The 19,686-nt window shown below is 36.1% G+C and overlaps 2 protein-coding genes across 2 annotated transcripts; both read left to right on the forward strand.

Moving 5' to 3' along the window:
• Positions 1–1,255: 1,255 nt before the first annotated feature.
• Positions 1,256–12,868, forward strand: mvda (mevalonate (diphospho) decarboxylase a). The gene is made up of 10 exons (XM_055173401.2): positions 1,256–1,709; positions 1,981–2,051; positions 2,153–2,267; positions 2,358–2,504; positions 3,192–3,391; positions 5,301–5,375; positions 5,469–5,687; positions 7,728–7,843; positions 10,102–10,210; positions 12,659–12,868. The coding sequence occupies exons 1-10, from the start codon at positions 1,634–1,636 to the stop codon at positions 12,737–12,739; spliced, it is 1,209 nt and encodes a 402-aa protein (XP_055029376.2). The 5' UTR covers positions 1,256–1,633; the 3' UTR covers positions 12,740–12,868.
• Positions 12,869–13,727: 859 nt separating this feature from the next.
• On the forward strand, positions 13,728–18,728 carry cyba (cytochrome b-245, alpha polypeptide). Its single transcript, XM_055173402.2, has 6 exons — positions 13,728–13,887; positions 15,502–15,571; positions 15,724–15,798; positions 15,949–16,032; positions 16,162–16,243; positions 17,692–18,728. Exons 1-6 carry the CDS (start codon positions 13,830–13,832, stop codon positions 17,881–17,883), a joined length of 561 nt encoding a protein of 186 aa, XP_055029377.1. The 5' UTR covers positions 13,728–13,829; the 3' UTR covers positions 17,884–18,728.
• The last annotated feature ends 958 nt before the right edge of the window (positions 18,729–19,686 follow it).

The raw sequence follows: 19,686 nt of genomic DNA on the forward strand, positions 1-19,686 counted from the left end.
AGTTAAATATACCGCTTGTTACACATTTTTATTACGTACACTATAAAAAAAACATTTTAAATCAAATTGCCAATGCAAATCATTTTAACTTACAACATTATTGGGTGGTTTCCCAGACAGGGTTTAGATTAATCCAGGACTAGGCCTTAGTTATAGGATATTTAAGCAGTTCTTACAAACAAACATTACATAAAACATTATTGGTGTGCATCTTGAGATAAAACAATGATATATGTTGAGATGTGTCAGGGCAAGATGTTTTTAAATGTCAAACATGCATTTAAGTCTGGGACTAGGATAAACCTGTCTGGGAGCCTGCCCCTTTATGTTTTATGTACACTAAAATTTCAACTAAAAACTTAAAACACATTGAAATGACTTGGAAGAGGATTATGATACACGAAATGGAATTTTCCCATATAGGCCTATCTTTGCATTATATAATATTTTCTGATAATAAAAAAGCTTTATTAATGTGATTTCATACAGATGAAGCATTCTTTATTACCACATTGAATGTCATTCACAAATGTATACATTTTAAGAAATACAGACACAGCCTGTAGGGGGCTGTCATGCGACAGAAGCACTAATGTCTTGTTCACAAGGACTGACTCAGGAGGTAAGCTATCAGTCAGTTTCTTGTTAGAGCAGTTTCTTGTGGGAGCAAGGGGTATCACAATGGATAAAACTATTTGTAGGGCTACTTTTTTATATAGTTAACTTTTTGACAACTTTTTTGTTTTACTGGTTGATTTTATTTTATTTAACTTGTTGAAATGTTTTATCATTATTTAAAATGTTAACACACATACAAATAAGCATATAAAAGAATATAAAAATGTGTAATAAATAAATATTAAAATTAAGGCTATTAGAATGTGCTTTGGTGGGCACTTCACAGACTCCTTGCGGGCACCATGTTGGAGACCACTGGGCTACAGAGTTTATTTGCTAATGTCAAGAAAATAAGCATTTTTGTTTATCATAGTAATTGACTGCATTATTATTTATTTCTTGTTAGAAACGTCACAATTGTTTGTATAAGTGGTCGTTCGGGGAAAATGTGTGAACGAGCACGCAATTCTATTCAATTGAACGAAAAAAACGAAATGACTTGGAAAAACCGTTCATATAATCCGAACTTCCCATCACAATTTGTCACGTGACTCATCACCGCCAATGAGAGCCTGCCCTGAGCAGAGAGGGCATCTTTGATATCATACACTTCCGGGGAATAATGCGCTAGCTGTGATGATTTCATTAAAATGAAGGGGGATGTCAATGCAATGCTACGTTTCTTTCAGACCTCTCTGGTTGACGTAAACGTGAAGTTGAAATAAAAACGACTGAGCATGCGCGGAGAATCTGTCTTTCTATTCGTATGACTATGGTCCGACCTTATTCATTGGTTAGGCTCGTACAGCGATAACTCTAATTGGTCAAGTGCGTGTCCTCGCGCTGAGCACAAGCCAATCCAAAGTCACGCGTGTGTTTTCATTAGCTATGTGAGTTTGACATGCTGTCACATTGACTTCGATATATCCAGTGAGTGTATGTATGCTGTACGTAAACAACCGGCTGCTTTAGCTAAACCGGTTTATCTATATAGATATATATTTTAAGTACCAGTATGTCTGATAACGGTCACCAAAATGTCACCATGATCACCTGCACGGCACCTGTAAACATCGCGGTCATTAAATATTGTAAGTAAAGTGAGCCAGATCTTTAAATGGGAATAAACTGTAATGTAAGAACTACATAATACGAGAGTTGTGATTACTGTAAGTTAGCTATTAGACAGCGATGATATATTGTGTTCTTAATGTGTCGTTATAATTTTGTAGATCCTCTCATATGCACGTGTGGAATGTTTTTGTTAGATGTTTAAATGCCATTGCATTAACTAACCCAAAATATGTGCGTGCGTGCGTGCGTGCGTGCGTGTGTGTGTGTTTGATTGATGTTTATTTCCAGGGGGGAAACGTGATGAAGAGCTCATTCTGCCAATTAATTCATCATTGAGTGTCACTCTGCATCAGGACCAGGTGAATTCTCATATTAACCATTTCAAGCATCTGCATGTACACATGTCAAGAACACCAGACTAGTTATAACATTGTGAGTTTGTCTTCTGATTCTTTCGCAGCTGAAAACAACCACAACAATTGCATGCAGCAAAAGTTTCCAGGAAGACCGTATCTGGCTTAATGGAAAAGAAGAGGATATTCGACACCCCAGACTGCAGTCATGTCTGCGAGAGAGTACGTACCTGTCTGTCAGAACATTACAAATACCTCTGGATATATAACAAGACATGTCATTTATGATGTTTTTTTATTTTAATTAAAAAGTTCGAAGGTTAGCTCGAAAGAGACGAAATAGTGGCAGTCCCACTTCTGATGTCACCAGCGTGTCTCATAAGGTCCATATCTGCTCTGTTAATAACTTTCCCACCGCCGCTGGCCTGGCCTCCTCTGCAGCAGGCTATGCCTGTCTGGGTAAGTGGCTTTGATAAATTTTTGATCCCCTGAAAACTACAGGTAGGTGAGATTTTATCAGGGTTGGAGCTAAAATCTGCTGGACATAGGCACTCCAGGACTGAAGTTGCCTACCCCTTATCTAGATTTCAGAGAGTACCTATAGAGTAGTATTACATCCTTCATATCTCTGAAGAGTCTTTAGTTTTATCAGATTGATAAAAACAGATCAGCTCTAGGGGTTGTTTCTGGAAAAACACGACCCCCTTGGACCGTGCCGCGGGAGGAGCAATCACGAGCAAGCGACACACACAAAACCACTATTTCTGGATAACTGATGATTCACTACATGTTCGTGTCATTTACATTATATGCACATTATATGCTGATTTCCAACACAACACAGAAGTCTTACTTGTCGCATGCGACTCATGACCCAGTTGGGACTTTTCAACGAAATTCAATGTTAAACAAACACACACGCAAAACTCTGCTGGTACCCCAGATAAACATACTATATACATGGAAAAAGTCAGATTTTCATGATATGTCCCCTTTAAATATTGTATTGTGATTAAACATAACTAACTAATATATGATTTCCATCTTCAGAACTAATGAATATAATATTTTATCCAGTGTATAAAGGCCGTATATGATGCATATATCAAAATGACTTGCTTCAGTAATGCATGCTGTGTTTTGCAGTATACACTCTGTCACAGTTGTTTGGGGTTGATGGCGAGCTGTCTGTTGTGGCGCGGCAGGGCTCTGGCAGTGCCTGCAGGAGTCTGTATGGTGGGTTTGTTCAATGGAAAATGGGTGAGCGTTCTAATGGGACGGACAGTGTCGCTGAACAAGTAGCACCTGAGTCGCATTGGCCAGAGCTCAGAGTATTAATTCTAGTGGTAAGTTTAGTATTTAATCTCAAACTTTACATATAAATAATAATAATAACAATATGTTTATATTAACATGGTAACCAGTGGTCTCAAACTCCCCTTCCCTTTTCTGCGGCCAAAAAATATAACATAATCTGGCCCGCAAAAAGATTTTTATTTACTTAGTTTCATATTCGTTTGATTATTGATGTAAACGTTTAAGGGGCCTAAAACAAGAGTCAGGGGACTTTTTCTTCTTTCCAAAACGCTCCGAAGGTTGTGCATCTTCTTTTGCTACGCAACCATGAGTCGTCAAAAGTCATCATACTTTCTTTTCGGCTGGATTTTTGGTTGATTAGGTTCACTGTCTGTATTGGTTATCTCTGCTGGTGCCGAATCTCCAGTTTTTTTTTCATTCTGTGTCACAAACTTGTCCTTTGTTAACTTTTATACCCGCTACCGCCTATACCGCCTCTCCACATTAAAGTTTTTGTTCCGCTTCAATTAACTTTCCGATGTTATTCATTCTTGTAGGCTATAGTTCTGCTTGACATTTTCTTCACAGTCTGATGTTGTTTTAAGTTAGGCTTATAATTAATTATAATTAAATGTCTCATTTTGAGTGTATGGTCAATAAATAAAGGAATTAATAGAGATCACAAAAATTTCCAAATTTTCCTCCGTTTGTCACGCCTCAATTGTAATGTTCCTAGACACAAAATTGTGATAATGTGCATGTGTTAATTTAGTTTATAGGCATGTGCGAGTATAAACAACAATAGTGGCCTACAGGACTGTATTTGTGCTCCTTAAGATACAGAGTTTATTACGCTTCTCCAACAAAGTTAACAAAATGTTGCCACTTTAGGGTCACTAGTAGCATTAAACGTACCTTGTCATTCGTCTAAACAAAACTGCTCGATGCTTTAGCCATCTTGATTGTTTGTATCTATCACTTAGTAGAAGAATGTGTATTTCACTGCACAGGCATGTAGTGTTTCTTTACAAAGTAGCATTGCCATCTACTGGCCTTTTTTTATTTTCAAGTTTACATTTTTTTACAACATCGTGGTCGTGTAAACATAGCATTAATATAATGGTCTGGCTTCAACCTCTTGTAGTCACTTTACAATTTTCAGAATAATTAATGCTGTATGTTATTCATATTTTATAGTACTATTGCGAAATGTGTGCCTTTAAAATGGCCAACTGCCTGATCAGTGACCCTGACTACTGAACAAAGGAGCTGATAAGACACAACCAGTGTTACCGACAGATTTGTATGGAATGTGCTGCAGTAATGCAAAATATGTGAAAAATATGTTTTTTTAACAATCAAGCGTGAAAAAATGAGTATACCCCGTTTAAACAAATGCAAGACTTTGTAAAACAGAAAAAGATCTGCTACTTAAAAATCCAAACGTTTTTGTGCAAAAGCATGCATTGAAGTAATATGTTAAATTGTTCTCTGATATCTACGTATAAGCTATGTGGCTTTATTAAGTGCAAAAATTATCCAGAGATGGTTTTGCATGTTCATTTACAACCCTAGCTAGGATTTGCCCTTATATGAAATTGGCTGTTATTACCTCATTTGAAAGGGTAATGAATAATAAATGTTGAGCTCTGCTCTAATTGGCTGTTTTCACAGCGAGGCTCATTTCAGTAAACAGACCTTATAGGTTATAGCCTGTATCAGAAGATGATTCAGACTTTTCATTGGTCTTTTGTATGCACAAGGTTTGCATAAGAAGGAGGAAACAATCGTGTTTGAGGCTCAAAATATTAACATGTACAGAACTCTTATTATTCATCTATGCCTAGATAAATACAGTTTACCTCCTAAATACAGGAGGGGGAGGCAAAATTAGATTTTGGATCCTGATTTTATATAATTTTTCCATGCTAGGAAGTATAAACTACTGTTTGTTTTCAGGTGAGCGCTGAGCAGAAGTCTGTTGGCAGCACATCTGGAATGCACACTAGTGTGAAGACAAGTGACCTTCTTACGGTGCAGAGGTGTTTTCTTTGTTTTGAAGTTGTTTTGACAATTTCATATACACATAAGTATACAAAAATTCACATGCCATACTGTCAATCCCAGTACCGGGCAGACGCTGTGGTGCCTAGTCGAATGGAGGAGATGATCGGGGCAATTCGTCAACGAAACTTTGCAGCATTTGGTGAGCTGACCATGAAGGACAGTAACCAGTTTCATGCCACCTGCCTAGACACATACCCACCTATATTCTACCTGAACAACATCTCACACAAGATCATCAGCCTTGTGCACCGCTATAACCAACACTATGGAGAGATCAGGGTAAGCATGTTTTACAGCTAAATACTTCATTGGAGACTTCACTAACCAAATACTATACTAACACAAACGGTTTAGATTGTCCTCCAAACAAGATCATTTATTTTCTTCAACTGATCAAGACAACAGGAAACTATTTTATTTTGACCCATTTTGTCAAATAAAAGATGCTGTCGTTTTTTGGCATTTCTTACTTTGGTTTTTGACAGCATATGATTGGAGTACAAGGAGGTAATCTTGGTATAAACTGAGCCCTAAACAGTGTCTAAGACTATTCCAGAGTTTAGGTGTCAAATTAAGTTAAAAAATTGTACCTCCTTTAGCACAAATGTTTTGTAATTGTAGGACAATTGGGGTTTTGCGCAACAAACTTCTGCATTCGGCAAAATGGGTCACATCATGTCTGGTTCAGGTCTTTTGCGTGTACTTCATTAAATATACAGATATTTTACTCAAGATGTATTCGGGTGATTCTCACGAAAACTTGGTTTTAAAAATGTCAAGCATGAAAATGTAAAAATTGCTTAAATTTACTTTTTTCCCACCAGACATTGAAAAACAAAGTCTGGATTAAATGGGAACATTAATTTAAAAACTTTTACTTATCATTAACACTTTTTTTAACATAATTTAAAAAATTTGTCCTAAAGAATCTCATTACCGCAACAGTCAGAAAACATCAACACTGACATATTTTCAAAATGACATGACAAACCTGAAGGAACATAATTTGGAGATTCTGCACATGCATTTAAAATCAAAGTATTATGCTTCTATTAATTAAATTAACATTTAATAAGCATCTGCTGCGGTAATGATAATTAAAATGTCGTGTAAGCATTCTGACAAGACAATATTTCAAATTAACTGTAAAAAAATGATCTTACCTGGTAGCCATCTTGAAGTAACTGGTCCATGTGCTTGGTCACTCAAAATCAAACTTTATTAAAATTCTGTATTTGTGCTTAAACTGTTCTCAAAAAGTGTTGCGGAGGATGAGAACATCAGGCATGGACACATCATTTTCCTAACTTTTCTTCATTATTATTATACATGAATATTCAGTAAATATTTTTTCTGTCATCTAAAGTAGTCTAGCAAAACATCCATTTATTTTTTTTCTTAATATTTTTGTGTTAATTTGATTAAATTACAACATAACGCATGTTCAAACACAGCCGGACACATTGCGGTAATGAGAATAAATGATGATAAATGAGATAAAATTTACAATTATAAATTCTTATGTTGAAATCACACATTGTGCAAGGTAGAACACAGTATTGTGTTAATTCTGATGCTTTTTAATGTTACTGTATACACATTTTAAAGCTAAAATCATTAGTGCCGTGGTGTTTCAATGGTTTCGTGAGAATCACCCATTCAAATAAACATCCAACATGTAGTGCATATACAAATTGATAGTTTAAAGTTGTATTATTCTTCTGCTTCCCACTAATATTTGGATACTAAGATGAATAAATGCCACAAATTAAAACATCTACCTAATTAAGATAAAAGTTTATAGCTATTGACATCAGTTCATGACATTATTTTATGACGTAAGCATACTCTGGTATGGATCATAAAGTGTGGTGTGAGTGCTGATGAGCAGGGGAGTGGAGAGGGACAATCATACTCATGTACGGTTCGGTTCAGTTAACTATGGTGTGAGCGCATGTTTAGTCTAGGACTAGCCTAAAACTATGTCAATGAAACTGGGAAATGAATGTTAGTTTAAAGGCGGAGTGCACAATGTTTGAAAAACGCTTTGGAAAAGGGAGTCGGGCCGATTACCAAAACACACTTGTAGCCAATCAGCAGTAAGGGGCGTGTCTACTAACCAACATCCTTGCCTGGGTTGCGTATGTTTGGGGCGGGTCTATCAAAAGAAGGTCCAGATTCTATTGGGGTAGGGGCATGTATGTTTAGGTGATTTCAAATATCAACATTGGCTTTCAAACATTGTGCACTCCGCCTTTAACTACTATTGATTTAATGTAAGTAAATTAATGTAGTTGTTTGTTTTTTCTCCTATCCCAGGTGGCTTATACCTTTGATGCAGGTCCTAATGCTGTTATATATACACTGCAAGAGCACTTGCCCGAGTTTTTACAGGTGGTCTGCCATTTCTTTCCCCCAGAAGTCAATGGAGGAGAGTAAGTTACAAATATTAAGCATTTCGTTTAGGTCTTATTTAAATTACTTTTAACTAGTGGTCGACAATAGTTTTGTTTTTTGTTTTTTGGCTGATGCTGATATTAGCCTCTTTCACACAATAATTCTGGTAAATTACCATGAATTTACCAGAATGAATTTACCAGTAAATACAAAAATGTGCTGTTCACACATGCAGTGACGTTCCGTCTTTTTACCAGTAAGACATCATTCACACATCAGTATCAAAATACCGGTAAACTCGGAGAGAAAGCGAAAGTTACCTGTGGCGCGCAGCCGCGAGCTCCGTGTCGTATTGTACACAATGGCGGGTTGTGACTTAATATCGTCTGTCCGTATTTTGTTGTTTTCACATCTGTGGCAAACGGTCGCGAAGTTGCTCGTGACCAAACAACATTGCGTAGGCGACGTCAAACAGAACCTTAGCTTCCCCGAGGGTGTACTAAGGACGTTGGCAATTTGGCAAATAGATGGTAAGCTGTTTTAAACAACTTTGAAGAAATGTGGATGTTAACTTCAGTTGTGCTCGACTTTTAAGCAGCATGGGTATTGAAACGAACGTAAACAGTGCGGGGGTAAACGCGTCATCTGTTAAAACGTTCTGATTGGCCCGATCTGTCAGCGCGGTCTGACGTCGTCCGTTCTAAATGCCGGTAATCCTATATTTTTCGTTCACACATAGTGCTTACCGGTAAATTACTGGTAATCTTACAACCTGTCTTACTGGTATATTGGGAGCACTGATTTACCGGAAATGTTCTGTTCACACATGACATATTAACTGCAATTTACCAGTAAATTTCCAGTAAAGACTGTATGTGTGAAAGGGACTATTGAGGAAGCAGTGTGGTAAATGAGAAACATGCAGAAACCAAATTAACATTACGTTTTAGTATAAAGTGTTAGTGCAGCATCTCAGAGTGTTTGCTAAAAGATCTACAGAAATGAACTATAATCTATAGGGTGACCGTGCGTGCCGTTCTTCCCGGGTGCGTCCTGTCCGGGATTTCGGATGCGTCTTCCGGGGGTCGTGTTTGTCGACCGCATAATAGAGGATTCACGAGTTCGCCTTTACATCTAATCTGATTGCGAAAGTAAGAATATTTTGGCGTGCCGTCCTGGGGGAGGGCTCAGGATCCGGAGTAAAGCTCGAACATCGAATCCGGGGTATGGCCCGAACCCGGAGAACTCCCCCATCCCAAACTGGGATAGAACAGATTAGAGTGGCGAGTTGGGGTGGTGGAGGGATATCTGGAAACAATCTCCAGAGACTGAGGTAGGTAGGATGGGCCTGGGCTTAAGCCCAGGTAAGCCCATGCATTAATGCGGCCCTGGATGTCTGTATATGTAGTGTTTGGCTGATTACCAAATTAGATGCACCTGTGCTTGATTAGTTAATTATCTGATCGTGCTCCTCCCGAACCTTGTTAATAAAACATCATTTATTATTATTATTACAGAAAAGCAACCGTTACATTTTAAGGTAAGATTGTATGTCTTATGTTTTTAACTGAATGCCATATGCGGTCGAGAAATACGACTTCCGGAGGACGCGCCGAGGTCCTGGACAGGACGCGTCTGGGAAGAATGGCACGTATGGTCGTATACCCTAAATCTATAAGACCTAACCAAACAAAACGTAAACAAAAGTATTAAGGCAGAGCTAACAGCAGGATCTGTCAAGTCTTTTTTTGCTAGTTTCAGCCTGATGCAGTTATTCTTTTCACGTCCAGCTTCACGTTGTTTAAAGTGCACATGCATTTGCTATTTAAACATTATGATGCTGCATTGCGCTGGGTGTATTATAGGGCCCTCAGAGTCACCTAGCACAGTAACAGGTTGTTTAACTTTCTTAATGTAATTCAGATTAAAGATTATTTACTTGTCTGAGACAAAAGTCATAGTCTTTATTATTACCATCAAGTGCATAGTTAGCAGCATGTAACCTAGTGTCAAAACAAACACACAGTGGAAACTTCATAGCATATTGAATACAAATATATAGTAATTCAAGGGTTCATGTCTCACCGATCTCACACATGTTGTGTATAACATTAAGTTAAAACTTCATTGTCTGTCAGATGTAGGCTGTATATCAATGTGCCTTTTCTTTCCGAATGAGAAATTAATCGGCATGTGAAAAATTTCTAAATACACATCAGACGACCACTAATTCTAGCCGCACACTTGTGTAGATAGAGTTTGAAGCTGTTGTTCATGTGTAAGTTTTATTTTCTAGGTTTCTCAAGGGTCACCCTGTGCATTCATCTCCGCTCTCTGAGGAGCTGAAGAGAGCGATTAACCTGGAACCCACAGCCAAGGGCATCCGTTATATTATCAGCACTAAGGTAGGTTTCTGAAAGCTAAGCTATTATTGGCTGTGATATAATTATCATATTTTCATTATAAGTAGTGATAAATATTGATTACTCATCACTGATTACTTAAGTAGTGATTTAATGTCATAAAACCGATCGGTCTACACAGTGCATGAAGTTGAGCAAAACTATTATTAATCATGCTGTACGTATCAGAAGAGTTTTTGCAGTGACAGCTAAAGTTGAGGGGAAAATAAACAGTTGCATAGTTAAAGGAACAGTATGTAAGAAATGTATATCAATTAATCATAAAATGGCCCTGATATGTCTCTAGACATTAAGAATCATTTTCATTTCAAATTCTTATATCACTGACAACAGTGGTCTGGCCAGGATATTGTCGTTTAAAAAGCCCTCAACTGATGTTTATGTTGTCATGTTGTATATTGGCCACCAGTTGTGTGATTGCAGTACCAGTTTTAGCCACAAGTTTTGTGATTGCAATATCAGTTTTGGCCACAATCCTACATACTGTTCCTTTAAAAGCAAATTTTCAGATCCGTGCTTTGGCATTTTTCGCTCCTATTATTGTGCCCCGCTCCTGAACCAAACTGAACCTTACCAGATACCACCTCTGCAAGCGTACCACACCCTGGTATGGTACGGAGCGATCACACTAGTCAAGTGAACCAAAAGGGGTATAAACGGAGGTCGGAGCCAGCTGCAAATCGGTGGGTTAGCAGCAAGTGGGTGGAGCTTTAGCCGCAAGTGGGCTGTACAAACTTCCCGAGGATTCACCACCGTCCCATTTGAAGCGTAAACTCTTCCTACTTGCACATTTCTGAAATCCCTCCTACTTGCGCATAAGCTCCACCCACCTGCAGTCTCCAGGCTGCAGCGATATGTACTTGGGTGAACCAGACTTTGGGGTTAACCTTACTCGGATATGATACGGTACGCTATACAAAGTGTGAGTACGCCCTTAAGCCCAATTTGTACTTCAGTGCCGAGTCTACGGCGTAGCCGTCCCAAAATTGAAAAATAAATGCTAAAATAAAACATTAATTTAACATTAATTTTTTTATTTTAAGAGGATAATGCATCTTCCCTGCCAAATTGAAAATAAAATGCAATTGATAATTTGACAATTTATTTCACTACAAATTTCAATGCAAGACTGCCAATATTAAAAGGCAAACATAAAAAAGGAGCCAATTCAAATTTCATTTTTAACTTGTTTAGTGTAATAGTATGCAAATTCTGTGTTAATCAGTTGGGTGGGGTTTACTTGGAGATGGTCTGCATACAAGCTTATGAATGGATGAGATTCACATGCATTAAACAGCATTTTGATTAAGAATGGTTTACATTTCATATGAGAAACCAACAATCAAACACACATGAACAAGATAATCATGAGCTTCAGGATCACTTGTAAATTATAGTCAGGGTGTTTGAGCAATATTTAGTGAGTGAATGTGAGCCTTTGTGTAGACACAACGGTTAATGCTTAGAAATAAAACTTCTTGACTTTAAGTTCATGCACGGTCAGCATTATTTCTCGGAATGTTGACAACATGTATTTTTCTTCCTGACGTCTATACTACTGACCAACATCCACTTCAGATTCTTGATTGTTTAAAACCTACATGACATTGCTACTATACTTTTATGGCTTTATCATGGCAGTTTACATGGTCATTGATATTTGTATATATTAAATGCATACAATTAAATATTAAATTAAATACTTACATTATTTATAGTTACTGTACAAATAAAAAAATAATATTGTGTAACATAGCATAATTACATGATCACAGTGAGTAGTTGTAGAAGTTGAATTTAAGTTGTATCTGCATGCCTAAAGCTTGAATCTGTATTCAGATCTCAGAATGAGCACTTTTGTAATACATACATCTGCTGAGGGGTCTCGTACTACCATTAATCTGATATATTTACTACTGCAATAAGGATGAATGTGATTCAAGGAGGGAAAATTTTCTCCTTTAAATAAATAACTGTTCACCTAGCTATTTGCTTAGGACATTTGCCTAGTGGTACAGAGATTTGCCTTTTCAAGTCTTACAGCTGGCAGGTTGCGACTCACATTCACTGTGATGGGTTAAATGCAGAGGTCACATTTCAAGTGTGTGTTCCATACTCGTTCCAAACGTGTCACTTTCAGATAAAAACCTGAGACTGACAAAGTGCTGTTTCATCTTTAAAATCTGATCAGTTTCTATCAATTCAAAATAATGTTTGAGCATACCAACATGACAGTGAGGTGGCTACAATGTTATGATGTCATGCATAGTCCAAATCTTTATTACAGATCAGGTGTGTTAAACCAGATGCGTTCTTGAATTATCTATAAACACAATATAAAATGATTGTGACTTGTTTCAGTAAAGATATGCATGTTTTTTCTAAAATTATTATGCATTATAGCATTTCATGTGTGATATGTGTTTTAAGGTTGGTCCTGGACCTTGTGTGGTGGAGGATCCAGATCTTCATTTGTTAGGTGCTGATGGGCTGCCCAAGAAGAATGCCTGAAGAAACCAATATAAACCATATTGGGTTAAATAAAATGTTTTGCATAACTTTAAAAGACCTTTTTTTAATTGGGGGAAAACAAATGTGCACAGTTTAGCTATTAAAAATATATATATTTTTATGATGAAATCAGTGATTTTGTGTTGTTTTTGTAATACTTTCAATGGCAAAAGATAATGTTTTGCAAACTTCATTTTAGGTAGAGGGATTTTAATCTTGCATAGAGCAGAATTATCATTTAATATTTTGTATAGCCAAAACACATCATCTCAATAACAAATAAATAGAAATGTATATACAAAGAAGAATCCCGGTATTGTCTCAACATATGAGTAATTATGATTAGTTTATGTGTTATTTGACCTACCAAAAATAACTTGGACCAACTTCCTTTTCTAAGAGTCTATCTTTGCCAAAAACATTTCCACTGCATTTCAGCCCTGCCAGAAAAGGGACCGACCATCTAACATCATGTCAGTGATTGTCTGGTTAACAGAGGTTGTTGAGGATGTGAGAGTTATCATCAGTCCTGTGTCATGCCAACAGTTAAGCATCCGAGACCATTCATGTGTGAGGTTGCTTTTAAGCCAAGAATGCTTGTTATTATACTTTAGTGTACCATAACATAACATAACATAACATAACAAAAAGACTAAACCAGCAGACTTTGTAAAAACTAAATAAAAAATAATATTTGTGTCAAAACTTTTGGCCACAGCTATATCTAAAGAAAACACAAGCCAGAGATTAACAAGAGTTTTTATTTGTTGTGCCCATTAGACGTAACATACAAATAAAAAACTACCAAAAATGACAGAGGACTTTCACAAAAGCGGTTGCATTTTTTATAATTTAAACATTTCCTTTTAAATGTTCTCCTGTTTTTAATATAAACATTTATTCGATCGATTTCTTTTGCATTTATTTTCATTTCACAGCGGAAGTGACGCAATAAGAGGTTTGGTTTATGACACGCTGGTCACGCCCTCTTATCTTTTTCTAACTAAAAAAGTTTTAGTGTGTGTGAGTCAGTGTTTGTTTGAGGAGTGTATGTGTTAGTGTTTGATCGGTGTCTGTGTGTGTTGTTATAATGGGGAAGATTGAATGGGCGATGTGGGCTAATGAACAGGCACTGGCTGCTGGTCTCAGTAAGGACTCAAATACTTCTCATCTTTCACTTTTATGTCATTTGAACATTTACGTTAATGTTTTTTTTATTTATTTATTTTAACAAACCGTAGCTTGTCGTAAATGGGTACATATACGATTAAGAAAGCTTTGTTTTGTGCTAAATGGGTTTTTGACGCTTGAAGTTTTTATAAATGCTTCTTTCCTTCTTTATCATAAAAGTTAAGGTAAATGATGAAATATGAAATGTGAAGTGAAAGTTAGATCGTTTGTATTCAATCAGCGTTATTTGAGATAAAATGATCCCGTGTTCTGATTTGAGTACAGTAAAGTGTACAAAAAAGATCGTATATTTATGCTGTCCAAAGTCAATAAAGCGAATTTAATGTGGCATATCGTACCTTTATGTCATCTCAACTGCCCGTGTGTTATAGTTAATCAAATGATTTAAAAAAAAAATATTGATTATCGTACAATAATGTTGACTTAAGGAAGTTGATGATCATGTCAAACCAGTAAGTTAGGGTAATTTTTTTATTATTTAGATTTGTGCATCATTCGACAGTTGAGTAAGTTAAATGAGCTTTCCATTATGTCAGTATTTGGTCGAGATACAACTATTAGAAAATCTGGAATGTGAGGTGGCAAAAAATTCAAATATTGAAATAATCGCTTTTAAAGTTGTACAAATGAAGTACATATTATTATTATTATGATAAATACATTTTTATATATTAACGGTAGTAAATTTACAATATAGCTTCATTGATTTTGATCTTTACATTATATTGGTTCCTGTATAGCTCAGTGGTAGATCATTGCATTAGCAGGGCAAAAGGTCATGGGTTTGAACCCAGACAACACAGGTAATTATAAAATGTAAACCTTTTAATGCACTGTAAGTTTTGGATCAAAGTGTCTGCCAAATGCATAAATGTAATATTCTCATATTTTTGCTTTAAAAAATGTATAAATTTGATCAATACAATGTATTGTTGGCTATTGCTACAAATATACTCATGCTACATGACTGATTTGGGCCGTTTCCCAGACAGGGTTCATTTTATTACCAGATTGGAGTGCTGTTTGAGCTCCCTTCATTTTAGGATACCTTGTACTGATGTATCTTAACATCCATAGTTGTTTTGTCTCAAGATGCACAACAGTATTGTTTTTTCTAAAGTTTGTTTGTAAATCTACTGAAAAAGGCCTCAGTTATATTAGAAAATTTAAGTAGTTTTTATAAACAAACCTTACACAAAACAACATTATTGGTGTGCATCTTAAGACAAAACAATGACACTGATATATGTTGGGATACGTCAGTGCAAGTTGTTTTTGAATTGAGGCAGCTTAAACATGCATTTTGGTCTGGGACTGGGATACACTCTGTCCAGGAAACCACCACATATAGTTTGAGGTAACTCTTTACAAAACAGTACATGAATAATAATAATAATAATAATAATAATAGCTAAATTAATTCTTACTTAAATATAAACGAATGATGTGTTAACGCAGACTCTTAATGACAAACTAATAAAGAGACATCATGGAGTACAAACAGTGACTTTATAAAGTAATCAGTATATAATTCTTGTATAGTAGGCGTTATTGTTGTATCTCTGTTTTAGTTTATCTGACTGGTGGTGTTGTTGGAGTTGCCGGTCAGTTCAGAGGATGGCAGTATGCAGCGTTCGGCATGTATCCTTTAAACTTCCTAAAGGCATTTTTGTTCACTGAATGCTATTTTCTGTAGCAGACTTGATTTTCATTTCTTCATGTCTAGTTTATCAACAGTTTGTTTTTAAGGCTATTTTTACAGTATTGTATTGTGGATCCTTGACATCTGTCAGTGCTGCAGGTGTGTTTGTGTGTTTGCTGGAATATCCCCGCAGTAAACGGAGTAAAGGCACGAGTGTCGAGAGGACGTGAGTGTTTCTCATAAAATACAGGAAACATGGCCTAGTGATTTCAACACACACACACACACCTATAATAATACTATTGAAAGTACATTGTAATGACTCATTCGTTCATAGTAAACACTGCTCATGTGAAGGATTTGTGTTGTGTTTCAGTGGTCAGTACTGTTTCACAGTGTGTGTAAAGGCTTTTGGTCCTCTGACCAGTAACTATTACATCAGAGCGTTTCTGCACGCTGCGTAAGTCACATTTACATCTCTTATATTCAGTGCACATGCTATCATATTTCTCATTTTCTCTGTGTTTATGTATAACTGTTATTACTACTGTGTATCACAGTGTGTGTATTTGTGTGTGTTATCTTACAGGCTGTGTGTTCCCGGAGGTTTCATGTTAGCCACAGTACTGGGATGTGTTTGTCTGGGAATTGCTAGTTTAATTTACCTCTCGGTGAGTCTGTACAAACCTCGGCATAATTCAGTGTTGGTCAGTCATGAAACGTTTGAAAAGATCTTTTCCTTATTCAGTTGTTCTTTCTTTGAAATCCCCCTTTTGGCTTTCTCACTTCTGCAGTTTAAAATGAAAGTGTTGAAAGCAAAACTCTTTCTTCTGTGCAACATGAGCGTAGATGCCAATTGATACTGATACTTTTCCTTAAAATGAATGCACATTGCAATTTCATTCATATTTATTTCTACAACACTCTTCACAATTTTGCATTGGAGCAAAGCAGATAATACAGAGAACGTGAGACAGAAAAGATTAAAGAAATATAATGGATGGAATATATTTATATAAAATAACAAAATACTATTACATTAGCAGTACCTATCACAAAAACAATCAGACTGTATATTCATAGCACTAGCAAACAAGCACATGTATCAAATTCTTCATAAAATATGTATAGATTGGCAGTACTAACAGTACAAAATGATTGTCTGTACAACTGCCATGTGACTTTCATTGCTATTAGGCAAAATATTTATAATTTATTAATAAAAGCATATGCAAAATATGACACAGTAATCCATGCATGGTAAAAAACAGCATATACTTTTTCTCAGACAATTAGCATGAAATATGATGGGCATCATATTAATCAGATAAATCAGAAAAAATATGTAAAGCATTAAGAGGAAGAAAAATCTTTTATAAGACCATTTATAGAGATGATTTTAAATGATTTAAGCTTAGTCCTTAACCTAATATCAGCAAACAACAACATTTACATCCAAATTTACACCCACAGACAGTAGTAATAGGTCATGTGAGTACAGTATTACATGGGTACAGTTATTAGGAGGAACTGTATGTTTTTCAGGTTGTAGTCTGGAAAAGTTTGCACTTTTCCTTCCATTGACTTCCATTCATACACATGTGAATGCGTCAGACCAGAAAAGCAAGCTTTTGTGCAAAGATGTCGCATTTCGATGCGTACCAAAGTTTAAGTCTGGTGAACTCTGACCTGCAAATTCGTATCAAGTGAAGAGGTGTGACCAATAGAAAATCGATACGTCATAGCATGACCTTTCTCTACTGAAAGGCAAAGTTGAACAAGTCTCTTCTCTTTTTGTATGAGAGATTAAACAATACGGCAATAATTTAAGCAATATTAAAAACAAAAAAGCACGTTTTGTTTCTTTAACATGTGTATTTCATTTTATAAATGTACCCCTAGAATAAATTGTTGTTTTCTTTTTCTGACTTGTATGCCCCTGTATATTGTCATATATTTCTATATAATAGTAATAATAAAAACAAAGATAGACTAAACGCTCCCCGCCCACATTAGCAGCAATGTCCGAAAAATATTGGCATCTTCAAAATCTATTGAGACCGCCCCATTACACTACACATTCATCAGCCTTATAAGTCTTTTAACTTTGTCATCACAGGCAGCTATCCATGGAGAGCATTGGGAGCCCATACTACACCAGAAAGAGCCACCAAAGCGCATTGGGGAAAGCATCAAAGAACCTCCACAGAACCCTCCACCCCGACCTCCTCCAGAACACCGCAGAAGAAAACCAGATCACCTAGAAGCCGCTGCATATGACAATCCAATGACTGTGAGTGTCACTGAATAATGACTCCCGATAAACTCAAAAGAGCTTCAGTTACAGCCTGTACATAAATCACTATGACTAACTCTACTTTCTGATTATATTTATACTCTTAAAATGCATCCCAACAGAAAGATGGGAATTGGCAAAACATACTTTTTTATCAGCTGTATTAGTTACTGTTATATGTTCAACTGTAAAGATTTTTCAACACTTTCATTTTAATGTTATGATGAAAATATTAGCCCTTATGTCCAACATCTAATTCAAGCATTGTGTTGCCATCTGTTTATTTAAAATATATCTGCATGCTTGTCATGTATACAATTCAACTTTCTGTAATAGAAATCATTTACCCAACATTGTCCAAACGACCTGCTATGAAACTTTTTTTGTCGTGTTTCATTTCCTCTTTTTATGTGTTATAGTGATTTCAGTTACAATTTCAAAATGGAGAAAAACTTTCTTCCTACAAAGTCCATATTTATAACCTCTGAACTGATGATCATTGTATGATGGTAACAGTCAAAACTGTTGTGACACAGATCTTCCTGTTTCAATAATCCATTGTTACTTAACAAGGAACAAGGAAGTTGATATTATACAAAGAAACAGGTTGAGTCAATGTGTTTATAGAAAATAGGCTTTGTCTTCTAAAAGTTTTCTGAATATCTGAGCTTTACTTTTTCACTGACTGTGATGATGATATATATGTATGTATGTATATATGTTATAAATCTCTATTCTGAACATCAATATAGTATCAGTGCATGAGGTTGATGTTTTAAGCTCAACTGGTCAGTGATATTAAGATGTCTGTATTTCATTATTGAATTGAAAGAAATAAATTCATGCTCATCTACTGAAAATGTGTTACATACCGATACCGGTGTTGTATGAGATGTAGGGATGGTTTCCCGGACAGGGTTTAGATTAATTAATTCTTACAAAGAAACATTACTGGTGTGCATCATGAGACAAAACAATGGCAATGATATGTTAACAAGCCAGCACCAACATGCATTTTAATTGATAAATTCTGTCCGGGAAACAGCCCTGTAAAATTTGTAGACCAAGCTAAATATCACACACATTACTACAAATTTTTCAGCCACCACACAAAATTAAACGTATTTGTAAAAGTCTAGAACTAAAACCATGGTTATTTTGTGGTTACCATGGTTTAACTGTAGTAACATTTTTTTTGCTTTTAACTGGGAGGGAGATCATTCTGGAGCTGAAACTATTTACAAGACACATCGTGTAACTAAGACGCCCGCCCGGTCACCTCATTTAGTTACACAATCCTCATGTGACCGAGGAAGCTGTTTCAACAACTGGGCAATTTTAGCAGACATGAAATCTGTCCTAAAGTATAAAGAGACAAAGGTTTAAATGGTCTAGTGCTTCATTATCTGAGCTACCGTCAGAGTACAATCCATCGTGTAAAATGTGCGGCTGCAAAATTCTTGTTCTCTTAATAATTCCTAGAATATCAACATCATCTAAAGGTTGAAGATCATTCCTTCTACTATTTGTTCCCAAAACTTTGGATGTCCCTTCTCAGTCTTGAATCAATATTCAGACACAATCAGTTAAACTTAAACTCAAAACTCATTCCTGTCCTTACAAAAAGAAGTATACGCTAAGGTTTCATTTTGTGTCTTTACATCAAGGGTGGGCAAACTTTTCTTACTTGAGGGCCACATCACTCCGACTTCACCCTTTATGAACACTTGACTATACTTTTATATTTAGAAAAAATAAACTGCTACTCCTGTGCATATCACTGGACACACACACAATTCGAAAGAAAACATCAAAGTA

The sequence above is a fragment of the Misgurnus anguillicaudatus genome, chromosome 15 (genome assembly GCF_027580225.2).
Source record: "Misgurnus anguillicaudatus chromosome 15, ASM2758022v2, whole genome shotgun sequence".
Classification (NCBI taxonomy): domain Eukaryota; kingdom Metazoa; phylum Chordata; class Actinopteri; order Cypriniformes; family Cobitidae; genus Misgurnus; species Misgurnus anguillicaudatus.